We start from the raw sequence: 17,447 nt of genomic DNA on the forward strand, positions 1-17,447 counted from the left end.
TGGCTGCTGGCTTGGACTTGTAGTGCAGCTGTCAGTAGTCAATTTGTCGTGTTGCTGACATTCTCTTGGCTGGCTGGGATCTGTAGTTCAGCTATACCTATCCTCACTGTACTGCGTCTTGCACGTGGTACACCAGTTACACACATACTCTATGGAGGAGATTTATCAAACATGGCGTAAAGTGAAACTGGCTCAGTTGCCCCTAGCAACCAATCAGATTCCACCTTTCATTGCTCACAGACTCTTTTGGAAAATGAAAAGTGGAATCTGATTGGTTGCTAGGGGCAACTGAGCCAGTTTCACTTTACTCCATGTTTGATAAATCTCTCCTCAATACATCTACCCCCTGTTTCCTGTCCATTTCTGTGTTGTTTCCATCATTTTCTGAGGTTTCTAGGTTTTCAGGCAACCTTCCCTGTGCAGAGCTTTGGTCCCCTGCAAAAATGCTCGAGTTTCAAATTGACTTCAATGGGATTCGTTACTCGAAACGAGCACCCGAGCATCAGGAAATATTCGTCTTTAGTATCAAGCACCCGAGCATTTTAGTACTCGCTCATCTCTAAAACTGACCCATAGGCCTTCTATTGAAGTCCATCTACAGCAGGAATGGGGAACCTGCGTCTGTCCAGCTGTTGCAAACCTACCATTCCCATCATGCCAGGACAGCCTTTGGCTATAGTTGTGCAACAGCTGGAGGGCCAAAGAATCCCCATGCGTAATCTACAGTCACATGACATGCAGTCACTACAGTCACATGAAAAGAGCGGGAGTGAACATGCGCAATAAAGGACTCCTTTCTTGCTTGTAGAGATAAGCACAAATTAAGCATACTCGAGTCCGATCGTTCGGCATTTGTTCAGCCAACTTCTCCAGCCACCGGTATTCAAATGCCAAAAGATTAGACTCAGGTAGGATATACCGGTATACTGTAGCACCCATTACACTGTTCAATGAAGCAACCTAATGATTGTAAATGTCACCTAGGGGCAGGGCCGCTTTAACCAGAGGTCACATGGTGCACGTGCACAGGGCCGCTTTAACCAGAGGGCACCTGGTGCACGTGCACAGGGCCCACTGGTTAAAGGGGCCCCCCCGAGCAGGCTGGCCGTTGCTATGTGCGACCAGTGCGGTCGCACAGGGCTCCGGCCACCAGCCTGTCAGGGGGGAGAGCCATGGATGGGTAATCTACTTACCCCTCCATGGCGCCCCCTGCAGGCCCCCCCCCCCCCCCGTCCGCCGCTGCCCCCGCCCGCTGCTGCTGCGGCGCTTCAGCGCTTCAGCATCAGCGGTACTGACAGAGAGAGAGCCATTGGCTCCCTCCCTGTCAGTCACTCTTGTGGCTGCACTTCCTGCGGTCACAAGAGGCCGCACTCTCCCTCTAGCGCCCGACGTCACTGGAGCGTCAGCGCGAGGGTAAGGGGAGTGCAGCCTTTTGTGACCGCAGGAAGTGCGGCCACAAGAGGGAAGAGAAGAGGAACGCGTGGACCTAGGTGAGTAAAAGTGTTTGTTTTTTTCAATGTTATATGGGAGGGGGAGCTAAATACTATTGGGGAGCACAGGGGGCTATATACTATGGGGGAGCACAGGGGAGCTATATACTATGGGGGAGCACAGGGGAGCTATATACTATGGGGGAGCACAAGGGGCTATATACTATGGGGGAGCACAGGGGAGCTATATACTATGGGGGAGCACAGGGGAGCTATATACTATGGGGGAGCACAGGGGAGCTATATACTATTGGGGAGCACAGGGGGCTATATACTATTGGGGAGCACAGGGGGCTATATACTATTGGGGAGCACAGGGGAGCGCATATACTATTGGGGAGCACAGGGGGCTATATACTATGGGGGAGCACAGGGGAGCTATATACTACTGGGGAGCATAGGGGGCTATATACTACTGGGGAGCACAGGGGGCTATATACTATTGGGGAGCACAGGGGGCTATATACTATGGGGGAGCACAGGGGGTTATATACTATGGGGGAGCACAGGGGGCTATATACTATGGGGGAGCACAGGGGAGCTATATACTATGGGGGAGCACAGGGGAGCTATATACTATGGGGGAGCACAGGGGGCTATATACTATGGGGGAGCACAGGGGAGCTAAATACTATGGGGGAGCACAGGGGAGCTATATACTATGGGGGAGCACAGGGGAGCTATATACTATGGGGGAGCACAGGGGAGCTATATACTATGGGGGAGCACAGGGGGCTATATACTATGGGGGAGCACAGGGGCTATATACTCTAGGGGAGCACAGGGGAGCTATATACTATGGGGGAGCTATATACTATGGGGGAGCACAGGGGAGCTATATACTATGGGGGAGCACAGGGGAGCTATATACTATTGGGGAGCAGAGGGTGCTATATACTATGGGGGAGCACAGAGGGCTATATACTATGGGGGAGCACAGGGGAGCTATATACTATGGGGGAGCACAGGGGAGCTATATACTATGGGGGAGCACAGGGGAGCTATATACTATTGGGGAGCACAGGGGGCTATATACTATTGGGGAGCACAGGGGGCTATATACTATTGGGGAGCACAGGGGAGCGCATATACTATTGGGGAGCACAGGGGGCTATATACTATGGGGGAGCACAGGGGAGCTATATACTACTGGGGAGCACAGGGGGCTATATACTACTTGGGAACACAGGGGGCTATATACTATTGGGGAGCACAGGGGGCTATATACTGTGGGGGAGCACAGGGGGCTATATACTATGGGGGAGCACAGGGGGTTATATACTATGGGGGAGCACAGGGGAGCTATATACTATGGGGGAGCACAGGGGAGCTATATACTATGGGGGAGCACAGGGGAGCTATATACTATGGGGGAGCACAGGGGAGCTATATACTATGGGGGAGCACAGAGGGCTATATACTATGGGGGAGCACAGGGGGCTATATACTCTAGGGGAGCACAGGGGAGCTATATACTATGGGGGAGCACAGGGGAGCTATATACTATGGGGGAGCACAGGGGAGCTATATACTATTGGGGAGCACAGGGGGCTATATACTATGGGGGAGCACAGAGGGCTATATACTATGGAGGAGCACAGGGGAGCTATATACTATGGGGGAGCACAGGGGAGCTATATACCATGGGGGAGCACAGGGGAGCTATATACTATTGGGGAGCACAGGGGGCTATATACTATTGGGGAGCACAGGGGAGCGCATATACTATTGGGGAGCACAGGGGGCTATATACTATGGGGGAGCACAGGGGAGCTATATACTACTGGGGAGCACAGGGGGCTATATACTACTGGGGAGCACAGGGGGCTATATACTATTGGGGAGCACAGGGGGCTATATACTATGGGGGAGCACAGGGGGCTATATACTATGGGGGAGCACAGGGGGTTATATACTATGGGGGAGCACAGGGGGCTATATACTATGGGGGAGCACAGGGGAGCTATATACTATGGGGGAGCACAGGGGAGCTAAATACTATGGGGGAGCACAGGGGAGCTATATACTATGGGGGAGCACAGTCTAGCTATATACTATGGAAGAGCACAGGGGGCTATATACTCTGGGGGAGCACAGGGGAGCTATATACTATGGGGGAGCACAGGGGAGCTATATACTATGGGGGAGCACAGGGGAGCTATATACTATGGGGGAGCACAGGGGGCTATATACTATGGGGGAGCACAGGGGGCTATATACTATGGGGGAGCACAGGGGAGCTATATACTATGGGGGAGCACAGGGGGCTATATACTACTGGGGAGCACAGGGGGCTATATACTATTGGGGAGCACAGGGGGCTATATACTATGGGGGAGCACAGGGGAGCTATATACTACTGGGGAGCACAGGGGGCTATATACTACTGGGGAGCACAGGGGGCTATATACTATTGGGGAGCACAGGGGGCTATATACTATGGGGGAGCACAGGGGGCTATATACTATGGGGGAGCACAGGGGGTTTTATACTATGGGGGAGCACAGGGGAGCTATATACTATTGGGGAGCACAGGGGGCTATATACTATTGGGGAGCACAGGGGAGCTATATACTATTGGGGAGAACAGGGGTCTATATACTTTTGGGGAGCACAGGGGTCTATATACTATGGGGGAGAGCACAGGGGGGCTATATATTATGGAGAGCACAGGGGGGTTATATACTATTGGGGAGAGCACGGGGGCTATTTACTATTGGGGGGAGCACAGGGGGGCTATATACTATTGGGGGAGAGCACAGGGGGGCTATATACTGTTGTGGGAGAGCACAGGGGGGCTAAATACTATTGTGGGAGAGCATAGGGGGGCTATATACTATTGGAGAGCACAGGGGGGCTATATACTATTGTGGGAGAGCACAGGGGGGCTATATACTATTGTGGGAGAGCACAGGGGGCTATATACTACTGGGGAGAGTGCACAGGGGGGCTAAATACTAATGGGGGAGCGCACAGGAGGGCTGTATATAACTGGAGGAGCACATGAGGGTCTATATACTAGAGGGACACCTTAAAACCATGGAGGCACAGAGGGGTGTTACTATGTAGGGGTACAGAGGGGTGTAACTACTGTATAGGGGTACAAGGGACCTAACTACTGTATGTGTTGGAGCCTAAAATATTTGCCGGCAGATTCTGGAGAGAAGATTCACAGCCAGGAGAAGACTTCAAGGTGGCCCAGACTGGATGGAGAGAAAAAGAAAAGGTGACAGACTCTGATCGGAGAAGACACCCCGGTGAGTCACTGGATGTAACTGCACTCTGTTATAGGGTTGTAGTGTTAGGGGTCATGATGTGGCGGTATTATGTAATGGTATCATTGGTGATATCTTTCTGTTTTGTTTAGTGCAGTTTTTATGTAATATGTAATCACTTTATGGTGGAAATAGTGTTATAAGGTAACCACTGTATGTATTGGGGCTCTTGATACAGTGTGGGGGGAAATTCAGTACATTATACAATGTGCCGAAAGGGAAGGGGGGGGGCCGCTCTTGAGGGCTGTGCACTGGGCCCACCAATGTATTAAAACGGCCCTGCCTAGGGGTACTTAAAGGGATACTTAGGCTGGGACCCCTTTTCCAGCAATAACCGGGGAAGGGGTGGGAATAAAGATAATGTATCAGTTTTATTGTAAAGTGAATGGTGAAAAAATGAAATCCCTTAAAAGCTGCAGGGTTGCTGTTTTTTTTCCACTTACATTTTTTTTTTTTTTTTTGGAGTAAAATATTCTGTTTGGAGTAAAATATTTATGGTAAAAAAAAGGGTATTTGAAAAAGTAATATCCCTCAAAAAAAAACAAGCCCTCATTTGACCCTGTACATGGGAAAATGGGAAAAGAAAGAGTTATGCCCGTTCCTTTGGTGCCCGGCCCAACTGTCCTGCACTTCCTGATCTCAGTCCAGACACAAGGAAGTGCCTGCTCAGCCAATCAGGGGGCACCTTGTGTTCTGACCAGAGATGAGCTCAGCTCGAGCATGCTCGGGACTGCATTTGCTCTGTAGTGGCTGCAGAAGTTGGATGCAATTCTAGGGAGTCCTGGAAAGCATGGATACAGTCTATGCTGTATTCATGTTTTCCAAGCAGCCTTAGGGCTGCATTCAAGTTCTGCAGCCAACGCTAAAGAAATGCAGTTCGGACAGCTTGCTCGAGTTGCGCTCATCTCTAGTCTTAACACAAGGTGCCCCCTGATTGGCTGAGCAGGTACTTCCTTGTTTTGCGCTCATCTCTTGTCTTAACACAAGGTGCCCCCTGATTGGCTGAGCAGGTACTTCCTTGTTTTGCGCTCATCTCTTGTCTTAACACAAGGTGCCCCCTGATTGGCTGAGCAGGTACTTCCTTGTTTTGCACTCATCTCTTGTCTTAACACAAGGTGTCCCCTGATTGGCAGAGCAGGTACTTCCTTGTTTTCCGCTCATCTCTTGTCTTAACACAAGGTGCCCCCTGATTGGCTGAGCAGGTACTTCCTTGTTTTCCGCTCATCTCTTGTCTTAACACAAGGTGCCCCCTGATTGGCTGAGCAGGTACTTCCTTGTTTTGCGCTCATCTCTTGTCTTAACACAAGGTGCCCCCTGATTGGCTGAGCAGGTACTTCCTTGTTTTGCGCTCATCTCTAGTCTTAACACAAGGTGTCCCCTGATTGGCTGAGCAGGTACTTCATTGTTTTGCGCTCATCTCTTGTCTTAACACAAGATGCCCCCTGATTGGCTGAGCAGGTACTTCCTTGTGTTGCACTCATCTCTTCTTAAGACCAAAAAAGTAATGTATATAAACAATTGTCAAAGATGATGCATTCATATATAATGAGTTATTACGGTCTGTACCGTTGCATCAGCAGCATTTTCCTTATTATAAGAAATATATATACACGCATATATGAAGACGTCTCAAGAACAACATTCTGAGGAAATTAAAGGGGTTCCTCATCTGTAACCAATTATTGAGCTAGTAGCCTAGAGGTAGTGTTAAGCTCTCGCTTGGTTACCTCTATGACTTCCAGTCCATTGTAGCCCTCTGTCTATCACACAACACCATGCCATACCCCTGGGGCTCAGATCAAAGCCCTTTCTAGCCTTTGGTCACTTAACATGTCAAACACGCACGGTTCCGTCTTCATTGTCATAATTGCTGAGATTCACACATCACTCAGAAGAGTATTTCGAGTTGATGAAGATCTTATTTTCTTAACACACTTCACAATCACTTCTCTCACTCCGGACTCTTTCATCTCGCAACTTGTTAATCCTACTTATTGTTTTGTCCACACTCCTCTCCCAGAATCTTTCCTGGGAATCCTTTAAGGGGACAGCACTCCCTGACTCGCTGTTTTTTTTTCTCTAACTTATGAACCAGAATAATCCCCAATGACACCTGTCCAGAAAAGAAAAATATACATTATTCCTGCAAAGTTTTTCTAACCCCGCCTTCCTTCCCCGACAATGTGTATGGGTAAACAATGGCACCAATCAGCTTTTCTTCTCCAAAAATTCTTTTAAGAACTAATATTTATACAATGCATTAACCCAACACTCATATTTGTTATGGTTTTTATTCTCAATCTCAGGCTCAGGATCGCTACGCATATAATTTACCAATAGGAGTAAATACTATCAAGTTAATTTAAATATTTTGTCTGACATGCCTTGTCTCCGAGCCCTCGTGTATACAGACACTTTATGTGTGCCAGTGGATCGCAGAGCTTTACAGTGTTCCAAACCATGGCGAGCACAGCTTGTACTCACATCAGAATGATGGGGATCATCAGTCTTGATAAACAATATGTCTGCTTAAAGGGAACCTGTCACGTCGAAAATGCAGTCCCATCTGTGGGCAGCATGTTATAGAGGAGGAGGAGCTGAGCAGATTGATATATAGTTTTATGGGAAAAGATTTAGAACAACTAGTATTTTAGTTATATCAACATCTACTTATTCAGGACTTAGGAGTGTGCTTACTGACATCACCAATTAGGACCACCCCCTGGACTCCGAAGCTCAGAATGAACATGAGTAAATTACTAGTTCTACTTAAAGGGGTTGTCCAGCGAAAATCTTTTTCTTTCAAATCAACTGGTGTCAGAAATTTATATAGATTTGTAATTTACTTCTATTAAAAAATATCAAGTCTTCCCATACTTATTAGCTGCTGTATGTCATGCAGGAAATGTTGTTTTATTTTAAGTCTGACACAGTGCTCGTTACTGACATCTCTGGCCGAGACAGGAACTGTCCAGAGCAGGAGATGTTTTCTATGGGGATTCAGACAGAGTTCCTGTCTCGGACAGAGATATCAGCAGAGAGCAGTGTCAGACTGAAAATACATTTTCTGCAGGACATACAGCAGTTAATAAGTATGGGAAGACTTTTTAATAGAAGTAAATTACAAATCTATATAACTTTCTGGATTCAGTTGATGTGAAAGAAAAAGATTTTTTGCTGGAAAACCCCTTCAGGACTGCATCCAACTTATCCACTGGTAATCAAAAGGACTTTATTAGTGATCAAAAAATATTTTGTCCAACTATTGCCCAAACATTTCAAACTCACCCTGACTTTAATTCAGATGATAGCAAATTTGATAGGTCGATCTTTTTAAAATTTCACTCAACAAACTTTTGTTTTGATTGAAATCTTTCACTTTCACCAACCCTAATGTTAGGTGTATGGGCATCCTACCTCATAGTCAAAATACAAGAACAGAAAAGACCCTCTGGTTCTTTCAAAGGTAACGCGCACTTCAGTTTATCTAAAGTTCTTTACTCTTTGATTTTCCTGTATAATGTTACCGATTATTGAATTCTCTTCAAGATACACATTTTTACAATCTATTCTAAAATGAAGGTTTGACCTGGATCTTTCAATCAAGTCTTAAGGTCCCCATACACAGAAGTCGGCTAAACCCATCGTTAGCTGGTGGCATGTTTAACCATCAGTATAAGGCTATGTTCACACTGCGTATTTTCGCGGCCGGACACATACGCGGTAAACTCCGGCTGGAGATTTACGCTACTTGCGGCCGGCTACGTACAGAGCGCGAACTTACGCCCAAAGTCTACTTACGCTTCCCGAGCGCCCTACGTAGCGATCTTACAGCGGTCTTTTACTTGGAAATCTTCGCCTAGCCCCGGACACCCCACAGAACCTTTTGGATCGGCACAAAAAGATGGCAAAATGAAGAAATCACCACTACGTACGGGACCGCATGTAACGCTACGGGCGTAAGTTACGGCATTTTCGTCCTCAAACAATGGTCTGGTTAATTTTATATGGCGCCGCGTACGATCCTCGCGTAAGTTCTTACGTAGTGTGAACTGTGCCGCCGTATATCGTATACTTTCCATTGTACGCAAACTACGTAAGTCTCCGGACGCTTATTCACGGAACGCACTACGTCCGGAGACGTACGTAGTGTGAACATAGCCTAAAATGTATGGAGGCCTCCTGAATCTGCACCAACACATAATGTTGGTTTAAAAATTGTCTGGCGTGATGGACTTTCCAACCCCTTTGTTCTCAAAGAGATAAACCACTGCTAGAACTGTCTGGCTGCAGCTCTACCCTCTCCATAGAGAACACATAAATGTCTGTGTATGGAAAGAATGGGAGAGACAGTTACTGAAGGTGTATAGGCACCTTTAGAGCACCCTATTGGGTGATCTGTATGAGGATCAGTCCTAACTTTCCATGTGATTCCATAGACATAACATAGTGATATTACGGGAAGATGGCTGCTAGTCCCGCATGTTATATTGTGGTTTATCAAATATTTTACAATTATTTTAAAGCCGGAACCATGTGTTGATTAATGTCGCAATGAGGTATTATATACACTTTCCATTTTCCATATAATCAAAGTGAAAAATGGGATCATTTCCTATGACGTAAATAGAGATCATGTTCAAGTATAAGATTAGGTGATTTTAGAGAAGGAAGACAGATCCGTCTGCCGGAGAGAATGTGAGACCCAGCTGGAGATGCTATCAGCTGATGACAGTGATATCCTATCCGCCCTGATCATAGTGTTCTGCTTCTGACTGACAGGTCATGCTGGGTGTTTTAGTTCAGGATCACAGATTGGCGGGAAATTTTTGTTCTACAAGGATTGTTAGAAAAATTGATAATTCTAGTATATAAAGTAGCAGTAGAGTAGCAGTCAACCTCGATGTGATGCAATAACATAGAAAACCCAGCTTAGCTGGATATTCATTGGTTATATTGGTCTGGTTTACAATATGAATTTCAATATCCCATTATAAAATTTATGAGAGGCAGGTCCCATATTAAGCCCCCTTATTTATTGACCAGAGGGAGAGAGGGATATCTGGCTATTCCCGTGTTTTGAGACTCGTAACTGAGGCTCCACGGACCCCTTTTTTGCATATTTAAATTTTGTATGGGACAATCAATGGAGACTCGTAAATGAGTACTCCATTGGAATTTTTCACTGTTCTCCCTGAGTTCAGTGATTGTTGTGTTTTGTTGGTCTATTTATCATTGCCCCAGTAGCCAGAATCCTGCTCCACACTGACGAGGGGCAAATACCCCGAAACTGCAGTCTGTGGATGGATGCCTGGCCTTGGTAACCCTTGTCTTATGTTGTTATACTCGCCACAGAGCTAGACTTTGATTTACAAGGGCCACCCTGGTGTTTCCCTATTTAGGTCCCAAAGCTCGTAACAGAGTGAGGACCTGAGGGACTATGTATCAGGGTGGTTTGGTGCTCTCCCCACTAGGAGGCACCCCTTAGCAATGGGCTTCCTTCTCTGGAGAGAGAGATATCTGGCTATTCCCGTGTTTTGAGACTTGTAACTGAGGCTCCACGGACCCCTTTTTTGCATATTGACCAAGCAGAAAGCAGCTGTATAGAGCATCTTTTGCTTTGGAAGACCCAGCATGTCTCTGTGTTACATAGAGAGTCTATGCATTTCAGGAACTTGTAATTCTTCATTTCCCCTGTGGAGGTGCTGCAGGGAAACTGAACACAACAATTGCTGTTGGATTCAATTACAGCTGACTAGAGATGAGCGAACCTTGAGCATGCTTGAGTCCATCCGAACCCGATCGTTCGGCATTTGATTAGCAGGGGCTGCTGAACTTGGATAAAGCCCTAAGGCTATGTGGAAATCATGGATATAGTCATTGGCTGTATCCATGTTTTCCAGACAACCTTAGAGCTTTATCCAACTTCAGCAGCCACTGCTAATCAAATGCCGAACGATCGGGTTCGGATGGACTCAAGCATGCTCGAGGTTCGCTCATGTCTACAGCTGACTGTTGAAGGCCCTGGCCAAGACAAATGTTGATTCTTCTAAAAAAAAAAAAAAAAAAAAGATATATAGCTATAGCTATAGGAAGTCCGTCACCTGCTGCGACCATAACAAACCACTCACAATCTAAGATGATTTAGGATATCGGTATCTGTACTTTTGTGTTAGCTGTACTGTAAAAACAACAAAAACCCAGTTTATTCATTATAACAAGATAGTCAAAGGGGCGGAGCCTCACCTTGAAAAGCCACATGCTGGCATGCCTGTCCTCTCTCCCTCCCGACCATGGCTTTCTGTCATTACAGTCAGTTGAATATTTGTTCTGCAAACAGCGCTTACTCCCGATCCCTCCATACCCTTAAAGATTTGGCTTGGCAGGACAGTCATGTGTTCCCAGTCGAAAGAGGAGGGGTAAGTCGCTGTCCTATTACCCTGGTGGCACTTAATCTCTCTCAAACAAATATGGTTGAGCATTTGAAATCCAACATGCCAGGCCCTTCTCTTCCCTAACATCACCTGTTGGAGATTAGTCAATGACCTGCTAGTCAATCAGCCGATCCCGATTAGCCAATTAGTCAATGACCTGCTAGTCAATCAGCCGATCCCGATTAGCCAATTAGTCAATGACCTGCCAGTCAATTAGCTGATCCCGTTGAAGTCAGAAGTCAGCGGGTTCAGCTGACTTTTCCCTAATGTGTATGGGCACAGAGAATGTGTCACCAGGATTACAATGTATTGTTACACCTATGTTACCAAGGTGGAGGCAGATAACACAGGATCCACCACTGACGATAGGTGATGTCAACAGCTCACCTGCTCCCCATCTCCGCCCACTGGCCTCTACACAGGTCACAGCTTAGAAATGAGAACACCTTTCAGTTTCTGACACATTCTAAGGCTGTGTTCACACTACGTATATTTCAGTCAGTATTGTGGTCCTCATATTGCAACCAAAACCAGGAGTGGATTAAAAACACAGAAAGGATCTGTTCACACAGTGTTGAAATTGAGTGGATGGCCGCCATATAACAGTAAATAACGGCCATTATTTCAATATAACAGCCGTTGTTTTAAAATAACAGCAAATATTTGCCATTAAATGGCAGCCATCCACTCAATTTCAACATTGTGTGAACAGATCCTTTCTGTGTTTTTAATCCACTCCTGGTTTTGGTTGCAATATGAGGACCACAATACTGACTGAAATATACGTAGTGTGAACATAGCCTAAAAGTATTATAATCTAAAAGTGTTAGCAAGTGCTTTTGCCATTGCCCACTATACACCCATAAAGCATTGGGCATCCCCTTCCGTGTAAAAGCTATGACAGATTGCTGCTTAAAGTTCACATAAAACGTCTACTCTCCTATCATCAAGTGTTGCTCCAAGTAAAAGGATATGCAAAGCAGCTCTTTCCCAGAAGGATAAGCAGCTTGCTCTCTGGTGCCACCTCTTGGAGGTAAGGAGGATGGCACCAAAGAACAAGCTCTTTTCCTTTGGAAAGAGAGAGCAATTTTGCAGATTCTTTTTTTCCTAAAATTCCCACTGGAGCATCAAAAGTCACCACAAGCCTTAGAAGAAATATTACCCCTTCAGCCTCAAGTATTGGCCCATAATGCCACATTTTTCCCTTTCACAATGGAACACAACAGTGGTACCTGTAAAGCTAGCCATACTCTAAGGGGCCTATTCCACGGGATCGATAATTATCACTCGGTGGAATAGAGAAAACGATCCGCCGATGATCGTGTCATTGGGTGATCGTTCATTTAGGACCAGACCTAAAATCATCAGTCCCCCATTGCGCATCGCTATGGTGGAATAGACCGACAATTTGAGAAGCAGAATACATTACCTGGCAGGGCTTCTCCTCCGCTCCGTCTTCCTCCCCGGGTCCCGCGGCGCAGCATCAGCAGCTCCGGAGCGGCCTGACTGAGCAGTCAGACTGCTCAGCCAATCACAGGCCAGGACTGCTGCGGCCAGTGATTGGCTGAGCGGTCTGACAGCTCAGTCAGACCACTCCGGAGCTGCTGATGCTGTGCCGCGGGACCCGGGGAAGAAGACGGAGCAGAGGAGAAGTTCTGCCAGGTAATGTATGCTGCAAGGACATCAGTAACGATGTCCCTGCAGCCCTCGCTCAACGATCATTGGGCCATGGAATAGGCTCAGTAAACGAGCGCTAATCTAGCAGATCGGCGCTCGTTTACATCGTTGATTGGGCCCTGCTCGGCCCGTGGAATAGGACCCTAAAGATAGCCATCATTCCCAACTTCTCTTTATGCTTGCATGCTCGGTACACCTGAGAAGAACAGAGGAGAAGACAGCAACGAACTGCCAGGAACCTCTGGCAGCGGCTTATCTCCCCTGAGAACAAAAACCAGTGGGGTCTGTTGGGCTGTTAGTTTCGTTTATGCTTGATTTGCTTCTGTGTATGTGTGCGGTCATTTTAAATCTCAATTTGTACAGAATAACTATTTAGGGTTGGTATATACACATAGGGGGAGATTTATCAAACATGGTGTAACTGGCTCAGTTGCCCCTAGCAACCAATCAGATTCCACCTTTTCTGTGAGGAATGAAAGGTGGAATCGGATTGGTTGCTAGGGGCAACTGAGCCAGTTTCACTTTACACCATATTTGATAAATCTCCTCCACAGTGTGTAGATTATATGCATAACACCGGCCATTCTGTGACCCCGTCGGGTCAAAGAATGGCCGGTGCTACTGAAAATCATCCCTGCAGTACCAGCTAGATGATCTCCATTTCTGCTGAATTCGGATGCGTAAAATGTAAAGCACATGGGCTTGTGTTTTACTTCTTAGGGCCAGTTCACACTGAGTAAGATCGTCGGAATTCCCGCCGTGCTCGGTGTGCTGCTTTGAGTGAATGGGAGAGCCCGCGCCTGTCCGCTGCGGCCGCTCTCCGCTCCAAGAATGAACATGTTCATTCTTTGAGCGGAGAGAAGAGGACAGGCGCACGCTTTCCCACCGCTCAAAGTAGAACAGTGAGCGTGGTGGAGAGCTCCGCCGCGGAATTGCGCCGTATTTGCACAGTGTGAACCGGCCCATACTGAGGAAATGTAACACACAGGGCCCGTGCTTCGGATAACCCTAACAACGCCCCTGCTGTGAAGATGGTGAAAATGTCTTCCAGGTATAAAATATTAGTTTTATTAGATTATAGTAATTATATGTAACTAAGGTACCTGATACATAATAGTCATATCTACAAATGCTCCCAGGTAAGTGGCACCCAGCATGCGCTACTGTCACAGTGGAAACCTGCTCTATGGCTACACCCTGTGATATCTCTACCTGTCCAGTCTCTGATTCTACAATCATTCTCCTTCTATAGTTACAGGGGTTTGTCACCAATTTTTTTTTCTTTCATATCAACTGGTCCCAGCAAGTGCTAGAGATTTGTCATTTACTTTTTGGAAAATGGTCTTCCAGTACTTATTAGCTGCTGTATGTCCTGCAGGAAGTGGTGTATTCTTTCCAGTCTGACACAGTGCTCTCTGCTGCCACCTCTGTCCATGTCAGGAACTGTATAGAGCAGTAACAAATTCCCATAGAAAACCTCTCCTGCTCTCCAGACTGAAAAATATACCACTTCCTGCAGGACTTACCGCAGCTGATGAGTACTGAAGGACGATATCTTTTTATAGAATTAAATTGCAAATCTCTGTCACTTTCTTGCACCAATAGATTTGAAAGAAAAGCATTATTGGTGAACTACCCCTTTAATCTTCATACACACTATTACAATATTTGTGATCACCCTCGTTCATCTCTCTAGTAACTCTTCATTCCCTTCTGTATAATCACGCTAGTTATTACATGACATCACTCATCTGTATGCCTATGGGTTATGTCTACAGAACATTCTCTAACCGCCTCCCAGGTATTTCTGTCTATATACATTTCCATGTTGTGCCCCATCATCTGCTCCTGTCTACATTTTATTGACCACTTCAGGCTGGCACACCATTTCTCTGGCCCAAAGGCGACCGACATGCCTCAGTCCAATCTTTCCACTACATTCCATTGCCTCCCACAACGTAAACACCTCTCTCTTCCTGAAATACATCTCTTTCATTCCCAATGCTCACTCTCATTATCTCCACAACTTTACACCACATTGCTCATCTCTCCCTCTTCGCAGCCAGGCCAAGACTTTCTCAACACCCCCCCTACTCCTCCTGACAGTGTCTCCCATTCATTCTGAAGATATAGCTCGACTATATCAAGACACGTTTTACTAACATTTGTCTTATTTTAATGACCATGACCTTACACAGTAGATCTTGTGTTCTACACAACTATTTCAGGTGGGTCAGGTGCCAAACTTACTTGTTCCTTCAGAAATAAGAGGCTTTGGTCCAAATCATTCATCATTCCGACTCTAAACGTAACGTCTATAAACTTTACTACTACGGCCATCACTATTGAGTTTTCTTATTTCACTCTAATACCAAATAGCATAAACGTGCAATACAAAGTATTCCAATACAAAAGTCGGTGTCTTTAGAAAAAAAAAAAAAAGAATGAAATTCACCTATTACAGATCACTGTATTACTAATAGTACCACAATATACTCTCACAATAAAAGCAGAATAAAGTTGAATTCTATCAACCGACCCTTAAAAAAATAACAAAGATAAAGATGTATTTACCCCATAGATGTATAACCAGACAGAAATATATTCAAATATATTGGCTGACTGAAGTACAAAGAACTTTTCAACCACAAACCTAACGGGGGCATCTTACCTAGGCTAAACCAACATACAATCTATATACGTATAAAATTCTATACTTGTAACTAGGCTAAAGCTAATGATACATACATAAAATAATCTATGCATAGACTACATATAATGATTAGACAGCTGTAAGAGAACTTGTCTCCAACCAATGGCTTCATTGGTGGTCATGAATTTCGTCCTACAACTTTCTGGGTTCTAGCTAAACCTCTCTTTGAACCTCCTCATTGCTTGAGGTCCTTTTTGCTACCATGGACGTCTACGGCACTCTAACAGTTAAATCACATGGACACAAGTGATGTTGTAAAGCTGATGCGACTTGACTTGCGTAGAAGATAAGAGGCAGTGGAGGTGTCTATGCATGGCTCACATACCTTTTCAAGTTCATGTACCTCCTCACTGTTGGATAGTGTAACATTGAAAGGATCAGTAAACTGATGTGGATCCTTTCCCCTTTTACGTTCTTTTTTAGCTGCCAGGACCGGGAAAATTGCAAGTTGTTGGCACAGTACCGTGGCCACCAGGAGCCATACCCAACACCTCATTATGCTCGGTGATTATATCCTTCAAAAGTTTAGAAAGTTGAATTGTGCAAAGCTCCAAGTACCTTCAAAAGATGCCGAAAGGAACAAAACAAGTGGAAAGTGATCCTTCTGTGTAGATAAGCACTTGCCAAGACAAAAGGGGTCAAGATAAAGCATTAATCTACTTAACTCCACCAGGTCTTTTTACACATGACAAGTAGGAGGGAGGGTGAAAGTAAATGTTCTCCCATCAATTTCTTCAAAAGTCCAAACAGTATAATTAAAACTCACTCAACGATGAAGCCTGTAACGTTAAAGGGATCAGGATGACATCTCAGCCCACATCTGTCAGCATAGAGCCCCATGGGTTTAGACCTTCTTCGGAGATGGAGATCAATGAGTGGACCCATTAGGTGGACAATAAACAACGGAAACTCTGTTGATCATCCTCGGACACATGTCCTCCAGTTGACTTGAAGCCACCTTTAGGGTAAAATTCAGGATCTTCTCAGCAGCTTCTTTTCAGGATTAATTCCCCAAACAAGTGAAAATGTTCACGTACAGTAGTCAATATCTCGTCTTGGCTCTTTGTCAACAGCCCTGTTCTCTGGGTTATAAAAGTGTTCACAAAAATAAAAAAAAAATCTAAATTCTAAGAAACGTCTTCTTAGATGCTGCTGCTCCTTTAGTGATTGTTCACAATGATGGCTTATTGCTTCTTGCCGTGTCCCAGTCTTCTCTCAATTTCTCTCTCACTCTGTCTCTCTCCCCAACTGCAAATTGGCAGTTGTTCTCCGGGCTGCTCATTTCACCAAATATATCCTTCTTTCCTGTAGCTGCTACTTGTAGGAGAGGGAGGGGACTCACCCTGCTCATCTGTCAATCCTAGTTTTTTTAACAGCCCTATTAAAGTAGAGCTGATAAGCAGTTCAGCCCTTCTCCACAGAGATGCTAATCACATTTTAATGACCCATAAAAACTTTTTTTTTCCTTAACCCCAGGGGGAAAAGACTGTTTATGGAAATGTCAAAAACAGAATACGTGAAAAAAAAAATGTTTCATATTAACCCTTAAAATGCTCTGATGGGTGGGCGGATAACATGTACGTGCTGATTTCCAGCACAGTTTTCAGCTGATCATTCCAAAAACTTTGTATAATGGCGCGCTCACACTATGGAATCCATGCGCTGGGCACCCCCGCTTGAAGATCTGCCAGTCCCATAGGCTCCAGGGTATTCAGGCAGATTCCGCCGTCCACTGAAAAAGAATTGACATGTGACTATGTGACGGCCAGATGTTTAAGTGGGAGCGCGCACAGAATCCGCCTGAGGTTATCCGCACTGATTTTTTTAGTGTGAACGCGCCCTAATGGTAAAATAGGTT

At 45.6% G+C, this 17,447-nt stretch overlaps 1 protein-coding gene across 1 annotated transcript in view; it reads right to left on the minus strand.

Moving 5' to 3' along the window:
• C1QTNF12 (C1q and TNF related 12) overlaps window positions 1-16,888 on the minus strand; it is a 52,144-nt gene extending 35,256 nt beyond the window's left edge. The window contains exon 1 of the mRNA XM_069949086.1: window positions 15,915-16,888. Coding sequence (XP_069805187.1) covers window positions 15,915-16,085 — 171 coding nt within the window. The 5' untranslated portion in view covers window positions 16,086-16,888. The remainder of the gene's footprint in view (window positions 1-15,914) is intronic.
• Window positions 16,889-17,447: the final 559 nt, after the last annotated feature.

The sequence above is a fragment of the Dendropsophus ebraccatus genome, chromosome 12 (assembly GCF_027789765.1).
Source record: "Dendropsophus ebraccatus isolate aDenEbr1 chromosome 12, aDenEbr1.pat, whole genome shotgun sequence".
Lineage (NCBI taxonomy): Eukaryota > Metazoa > Chordata > Amphibia > Anura > Hylidae > Dendropsophus > Dendropsophus ebraccatus.